At 39.0% G+C, this 8,252-nt stretch overlaps 1 protein-coding gene across 1 annotated transcript; it reads left to right on the forward strand.

The window, feature by feature from the left end:
* Positions 1 to 1,533: 1,533 nt before the first annotated feature.
* LOC138902733 (uncharacterized) lies at positions 1,534 to 2,171 on the forward strand. The gene is made up of 2 exons (XM_070190628.1): positions 1,534 to 1,897; positions 1,960 to 2,171. Exons 1-2 carry the CDS (start codon positions 1,534 to 1,536, stop codon positions 2,169 to 2,171), a joined length of 576 nt encoding a protein of 191 aa, XP_070046729.1.
* Positions 2,172 to 8,252: the final 6,081 nt, after the last annotated feature.

Raw genomic sequence — 8,252 nt, forward strand, 5'->3', positions numbered from 1 at the left:
TGATTTTGCAAGTTTTCTAGTGGATAGAAAGAGCACCTCAGGTATGGCACACTTTCTTGGCTCATGTCTCGTGTCTTGGGCTACCAAAAAGCAAAATTTAGTGGCCTTATCTACTGCTGAAGCTGAGTATGTTGTTGCTGCTTCATGTTGTGCTCAATTGTTATGGATCAAACAGTAATTAATGGACTTTGGAATTGATATTGGTTGTATCCCCATTTTTTGTGATAAAACTAGTGCTATTAGTATGACCAAGAACCCGATTCATCATAAGAGAACTAAGCACATAGATGTTAGACATCACTTTTTGAGGGATAACTATGAAAAATGGTTGATCACTGGTATTTTGTGCTACTGACAAGCAAATATCTGACATCTTCACAAAAGCCCTAAGTAGAAATCACTTTGAAAGGAACAAGTTAGAATTAGGGATGATTAAGATCACCTAAAAGGACCAGTTTAGAATTCACAACGAAAAAAAAACATCAATTTGTTTTTGGTTAGAAAATCTGAAGATGTGTATATAATTAGATTAATTTTTGCTCAGACTCCTACTTTCAATAGTATACTCTTGTGCCATGTGTTAAAATGACTCATTAATCTCTAATGATATTTTCTCTATTTTGGCAAATTTAGACTTATACAAGAGAATTATCAGTGAAGAAGCTGGTTCATCAAGATAACACGGTATATTTTCTACACTCTGCATAATTTGAAATAATAATATTTGGATCATGAGCAGAGTCATACCTAAGTCCAAATTCATTTTAAACTTCTCCAATATAAGTGAACCAGTTCCGTTCAAAAGAATCATAACCAAATTAAACCACCTAGTTCCTAGGGAAAGTCTTCACCATCTCTTCAAAACTGACAATTCAGTTTGATTAGACTTCTAAAAGTCCGAAAAGCCTTCCGTTACCCATTAATCCCCCCCCCCCTCAAATTGATCATCATCATCATCTCTGTCTTCATTCCAAAATTTTCAAGTCGTCGAAATACTCTCCATCTTCTCTCATCCTCCAAATTTCAATCTACATCTCTTTTTCTTCCAGAACCAAGCATAGCAATGACTAACCCTTCTGAAAACCCTGGCACACCCCTACCATGCTACTCATCTTCAACCATTTCTCAGCCTAAGAAAAGAAGAGTTAAGATGCTTGCTCGCAAGACAGTGTCTGGGAGTGAATTATCAATGAAATTAGACGCTCAATTGAAAGCTATCCAAGCCCAAGAACCCCAAAACTCTGAAGAATCCTTTATGTCTGCTACTGGGGGGAAGAAACCGGGTCTTCTGATACAGAACAAGTAACCTCTGGTCCAAATACTACTAGTAAAGTCATTTATGAGTTAGTTGAGAATTTGGAGAACATGTTTATTCTGGTTGGATCTGTGGTTGATGTAGAATCTTCTGAGTCCAGAAGTATTGGTGATAAAAATAAAAAGGAAAATGAAAAGGAGAGTGAGGGTGCTCGGAGTGAAGAAAGGGGAATGGGTAAATGAGCGGTTGATTCTTCACCCACTCCTGATACATGTATAATGGCTGTGTGTGGAGCAGAATCAGGTAAAATGGAGGAAAGTGTGAAGAAAACAGGGGGACGTGGGTCTGGCGAAGCCACTGAAGGGCTGGTTAAAATTGGGCAAAATGTAGATGAACCTGGTTCAGCAGTAGAAGAACCCCTCGCAGACCTATTGAAGAAAGTGAGTGAGAGTTACAACCCAAAGAATAAGAGAATTTCCAAGGCTAAGATCCCTGGCACTGCTAGAGCTAACAAGAAAAGGAAGGCTTCTTCTTCTGATTCTGCCGAAAATCCTCCCACAAGAGGAAGAGCCATAAGAAGCCAGCTAAAGAAAAATGAGGCAGATTTGCAAAAAGCCTTAGAAGAAAGCAAAAGAAAAGCAGGTTGCAAAAAGGAAGAAAAAGATGGCTGAGCCTGTTTGAGGCTGTTGATGTTGATGAAATAGATCTGGTCCATCAAGATAAAGACGTGATTGAAGAAGTGGAGGTCCAGACTCCCAAACCCAAGAAAGCCAAGACTTCCACTAAGAAGTCTATCTCTGTGTCAAAGTCTGGTGAACCATCCACCCTAGCAAAAAGGACCAGGTCTGTTGTTAAGACAAAACAATTGAAAATTGTTGAGGAAGAAGAATGGAGTGGAGAGGAAGAGGAAGAATAAGATGATTCCGATACTGAGAAGGACAAGATGGCCAAGTTTGGCAAGAGGACAATTTTGAAGGGTAGACTCCTCAGGGATTTGGAAGAGGAAGGGATGGTGCTACTATTAGAGAAATTGGGATTGCAAGGCTGGAAAGACATGGTCCTTCAGATGGATGGAATATTGGCCAGGAGTGAAATTGTTGAATTTATGGCAAATGCTGCAGTGAAGGATGGACGGGTTACCAGTTTGGTGAAAGGGGTGCAAATCTCTTTCAATGTGAAGGAGTTGGGTGAAATTCTAGGTGTACCTGATGAGGGGTACAATGACTACACAAAGCTTAAGTGGCCAAGCCTAGAAAAACTTCCTACTGCCCTGTCCATTACCCGTAAATTCAGTGACAATGAAGAGAACTTGAGCCCAAGGCTGTGTACAAGAGTGAGATGAAGCCATCCCACAAGGTGCTGTTCGAATTTTTCAACAAGTGTGTTCTTCCTAAGCAGGAAAGTAGGCACATTGCCAACTTCATGAACTTGGTTCCGATGGAGTGTTTGGATAGTGGGAGGCAGATCAATTGGCATGGATTTATAATCCAGCTTCTTGATAGGGTTATAAATGGCTCCAAGACTCATGCCATTCCCTATGGCTTCATTCTCACAGTTGTGCTTGCACATTTTAAGGTGCCTCTAAAGAAGTGGGAGGTGGCTACAATCAAAGATCACTTTGGGGCAAATACTCTGATTGCTTGTGACTATGAGGTCCATGCCACTCCTAATGAACCTGGTTCATCCAAGAAGGTACCAGTCAATAGCAAGGTCAGAGCCTTTGTGCAGGAGAGTGGGGCAAAGGATGATGAGATTGAGAGGCTGAAGAAAAGGTTGGGTGAGGTGGAGATTGAGAGAGATGGTCTCAGAACTGATCTGTCAAGAGAAAAGGAGAAGAATGATGGCATTCTTCAAGATATGCTGAAACTTCTCCAAGCCAAAAACCAAGCACCTAATTCTTCCCAGCCTTAAGCTCTTAGCCTAGTGTAGATCCTTCAGTGACCTAGTTTGGGATGTTTTTTTTGCTCATGTTTTAAGTATTTTTATTTCTTTTTATGCTTTGTTGAAGAATCATATCAAGCATCAATGAAATTTGCTGGTTTTTGCTCTAACTGTTTGTTTATATTTCTTTGATGGTTAAAATTCTTAGCTTGATCGATGATGATTAATCTATGATTGCATTTGAAATAGCCCCAGTGGCCATAAGTAAGTGTTAAAATCTGGGTATCGAACATTTTTTATGCAAACTTTTCGATGATGCCAAAAGGGGAAAAAAGGTTGTGCTTTACACTTTGAACAGTGATGTTTATAACCTAAAGAACCTGGTCCTTGATGATAAGTGATAAAAAGAAAAAATATTTCTAACATTGTGTTGATGTTGAGCTAAGTTGAAACAGAGCCTAAGCTTATGAAAAGCACAGAATTTGTCATTATCAAAAAGGGGGAATTTGTTGGCCTAAGTGAATGTTAGTTTTGAAGATTGACAAAGGAAGCTCAGACATGAACCAGGTCCATCCCTTGTGTGTATAGACACAGGCAGATTCGAGCATGTGGGATGCACGTGAAGGAGATAAGCTTATCTTGGTAAAATTGATATCTCCTGATTGAAAAGGTTGCATAATTGATAAGGAGAAGGACTCCTTAATCAAAGAGAACACTATCCAAGATAAGGGATGAGTTAGAAGTTGAGATCAACTAGAGCTCTTCCACCAAGAAAGAGTAGCATTAGAACTCTAGTTATTTCTTCATCTAATAACTCTATATATTGCAGGATCTTCTCATTCTACAGGGATGAACAAAGGCAGAAGTTAAACGTAAATTGAGAGCAAAATAGCAAGGCCTTTTTCAAGCAATTCGTGTGTGATTCAAGTGTGCAAACCTGAAGCTACATGAACCAGATAGAAGAACCAGCTCTAAGTGTGTGTCTTTTATTCTAGTTCAATTGTAGTAAGTGTTTTCGTATTGTACCTTTCAGCTTTATCTAGAGGCAATTGTAATAGGTACTCAGAGTATTCAAGTTAGAGTTAACTTGAAGTTATCGCAATAGTTAGAGACCGTTTGCCCCAACGGGATTAGAGTTAATCCTTGGTTTACAAAAGTATTTTATTAATGCAGTTTTTGGCTCAGTGATTTAGTGGAAGAGTTTGGGAAAATCCTACAGGGAAGTAGGTCGTGATTTTTTCACCTTTTGAGCGAGGTGTTTTCCACGTAAAATACTTGTGTTCTTTACTTTCCGCATTTACTATTTCAGTAATAGTAGGTTAAAGAACACATAGAAGAACCCGATCCTTCTATAATCAGTTTAGGCGAAAAATTGGGTACCACACAAACCACCCCCTCTTGTGTGGTATTGAAGTTAAAAAATCCTCCGGTCATCGCCGACGACTCCTCTGAGTTTGTGCCACCAAAAGGGTCTCCGGCAGCGAGCTTTAAGCTCCGTTACCAGACCCTTCGACCCCCGTTCCGACCATCACTGTTTGACTATGTTTTCCTTCTTCGTTGGAATATTTTTGCGCCTTACCTTTTGTCACAGTTATCTGGTTCACCACCAGTGATTTGGTTCTTGTTGCAGATCTGTTACGTTATTAACTTGGGACCTTGGTCATTGTTTCATCTAGCAACATTTTCGTTGCTGTGACGCCTTTGGCACTGTTTGGCCGTTGCTCCGTCGTTGGGATATTCACTGCTGTTACTATCTTGGTTGGAGAAATTCCCTTTTAAGTCTCAAAATGCTAAAGCTTGCAAACTATTAGCTAGAAATGAATAATCTAAAGCCATCTTTGACGTCTTATTTCAAAAAGAATAAAAGAAGAACTGGAGCTTGCTTGTTTCTCATTATCATTGCTGTTATTTATTTTGTTTGAATAGAACCTTGTCTCATTAGTCATTGTTGCTGTTATTAATCACTAAGTATCCCTTTAATTCGTAAGGATACACTTATGGAATTTTGTTGCTATGGAGAAAGACATTTGGGGCCCACGATGGTAACTATTACAGGGTCGATTTTTTTTATATTGACAACAGTCACACAACAATGACTCAGCTCTCTTTCTTTTTCCCTCATGATTTGGCCGAACACATAGATTATGAAAGTATATAGAAATGAGATTTACAGGAATTTCTTCCCAACATTGTATTTAAACTCGTGCTACCAAAAAGCACATAAAAACAGCCTTACAGAAAGGAGTCAAAAGCAACCAACACTCTACCTTGACAATCTGCTTAGCCAAAGAATATATAGGCAACCTTTTTGGCTCCAGCCTTATCTAAAACCTAGCAGTTGACATCCCCAACTGCAAGAGATTTTAAATTTCGAATTTCAAATAAGACAACTTCCCACAGCCCCACATAGCCACTGTGCTGAAAAATAGGAAACTGCTCCAACTGGCCAACTGCCCTGCATGTGCGTGGCACATGGGCGCAGCCTTCGAATTTTGGTGCCAACAGGCCAACTTTGTCATGTCTTTTTGCCAAGACTTCATGCAGCATGTCTTTTAGCGCATGTGTGCCGCTGCCACTAGTCCAGCTCGCCTATGACACTGCCTTGCCCGCGTCTATCTGCCTTGTCACGCCCTGCCTTAGCTTGCCTTAATTTTTCCAGCCTTTGCTACGCTTCTGCTGCCCGTTGTCTTTGCCTTGCCATGGCCACGCCAATTCCATGGTCTTGTTATGCCTTGGTACCTTAGCCACATGTCGTCATGCCACGGTCCATGCCCATCAACACCTGCCCATATCGGACAGCCTTGTCAACATGATGCCATAGTTATCATACCATAGTTATCATACCGTGCCGAGGTCCATCATGGAAATCCCTCATCATGCCTATGCCATGTTCGATCAATTAATCGGAGGGGCTAACAAACTTCCCCCACCAGATGAGTTCATCGCCCTCAACGAGGCAGAATCCATGTACGCGTTGATTTGATCCTGAAATTTCCATAGAGACGGTCCTTTCTCCCAAGTTGCATCACACTCTTGCTTTCCCGTCCATTAAACTAGGAACTCTGTCCGCCTGTTCTTCTTGCTTTGACCCAACGTACGATGATCCAAACTCTTCTCAATAGTCTCCTATTGGTTCCCCAAGTACACATAAGTATACGTGACCGTCGAGTAATAAAGTGACTCGAAAGTCGGATGTCAAACCCACAGAGACTTAGATCAATCGTTAACTAAGCAAACCCAGTTAATTGTCCAAGATAATCAAGAGTGATGTTTTTTTATTAATCTACTATTGCAAAAATTAAACAAGTAACAACTAATTTATCAAGAGTGCAAATGTGTATGATGAGATTTTAATTCAGAGGAGATGAAAATTCCAATGTTGTGGTCGGTTTATCAATCCTATTAAGTTCAATAATCACACTTGTTAATCCAGATTATCTATGATTGCTAATTAACCGGATCGTTTATATGAATAGCATGTTCCCACAATACTACTCGCCTGTATGCATAAGAAGTAAGTTAATAAGATCTCTCGAAATGTCATAAGATTAATATGCCTTCGGTTAATATCACAAAATAAACTTTATAAACTTACGTATTTTTTGAGACCCATGAACAGATGATACAATAATAGGACATATAGGGAATCAAGAACATAGGAAACCCTAGTACTTCTAGTAATAGAATCATTTGTGAAAGTTGCGTGTTTGCTCATTTTGTTGTATCATATGGATCATTCCAAAAGGAAAGAAAGGGATAGCCTTAACATACCTTATAGAAATCTGTCCATTAATAATGCTAAACTCAACTTACTGCACCTTAATCTACAACAACGATGTTAAAGCTATTGTCAAGCTACGAATGACTCTCGCATATATATAACGAAAGTAACTTAATCTGTAACAAAACGGGAAGCATTTCCCCTGATTTTACTGCTTCCTCAAGCCTGCTATAGGTGAAACAACAACACAATACAATCAGAAACTCAAAAACAACCTAACTACAATTTGGGACCTTTAGTACAACAAAAACCCAAATATATCATAACACACCCAATCAACAAGTTATCAATTAGCCCGAAATTGCAACGACGAGCGACCATCCCACTACCCTACCGCATGTGGCGTTTCTCCATGCCCTTTATCCTTCCAAACTCCATAAATCAGCAGCACAAGAGGCCAACACGAGTGGACTACAAAATAGTCCACTACAAGTGGAATAAATCGAACTCACGACTTCTGATCACCGTCCTGTGAGTTCTAACTTTTAGGAAACAAATTTATCAACCATCCTTGATATTTAAAAAGCTTAAATACAGCAAGTAGGTGTTATATTAACCATGAAGTACCTTCCAAAATTCAAACTACAAATAAAAAGAGCGGTAGTATAATGATTCTTACGTCGTAAGGAGTGTTCTAATGTTATCGCTTCTTGATTTCATACCCGTGATGTTAATCCTTTTTGAAACCCTTGTGGAAAGCTTAAGGGTAAGTTTATGGGGCTTCTATATTCGTGTTCTTTCAAAAAGTGAAGAAAAAGAAGACTTATATATATATATATATATATATATATATATATATATATATATATATATATATCCATTTTTGAAAAGTCAAAGAGGTGCTAGCTTGACACCCTAGCATTGGCCCATTTTCAGATGCTTATATCTTTTTATCCGGACATCGTATGAATGAACGATTAAGAGTGTTGGAAACTAAATTCCAAGAACTTAGTTTTGGTATATAATATGTCCCAAAAGACCTCATATAACACACGAAATGTATTTCTCAAAAAGCTTTGTTATAAGGCAAATCCTTAGTCGGTTTTTCTGCAACTTAAATCCGATTTTTTCCAAACTTTATATTTTATATCCAAACTTCATATATAGTCATATTATGACTTTACACTCATTTAAATCATGATTAAAAAGTCTCATATTCATTATACATCACCTTGGGATGCACAAGGTGTAACAATCTTCCCCCTTAGAAACATTTGTCCTCAAATGTTAAACTCTCATAGATCTATAGAAATTTTGGCAGAGTCTCCTCTGTAACGGTACTACTACCTACCTGTCACGCAGCAAACCCAATAATACAAAGCCACACGGGGCCAC

The sequence above is a fragment of the Nicotiana tomentosiformis genome, chromosome 12 (assembly GCF_000390325.3).
Source record: "Nicotiana tomentosiformis chromosome 12, ASM39032v3, whole genome shotgun sequence".
NCBI lineage: Eukaryota > Viridiplantae > Streptophyta > Magnoliopsida > Solanales > Solanaceae > Nicotiana > Nicotiana tomentosiformis.

Bases quoted from the DNA above. Each gene is read 5' to 3' on its own strand.
- LOC138902733 (XM_070190628.1), top strand. From the start codon at position 1,534: ATGGCTGTGTGTGGAGCAGAATCAGGTAAAATGGAGGAAAGTGTGAAG. The intron at 1,898-1,959 runs GTTGCAAAAAGG...TTGATGAAATAG, and splicing joins AGAAAGCAAAAGAAAAGCAG to ATCTGGTCCATCAAGATAAA.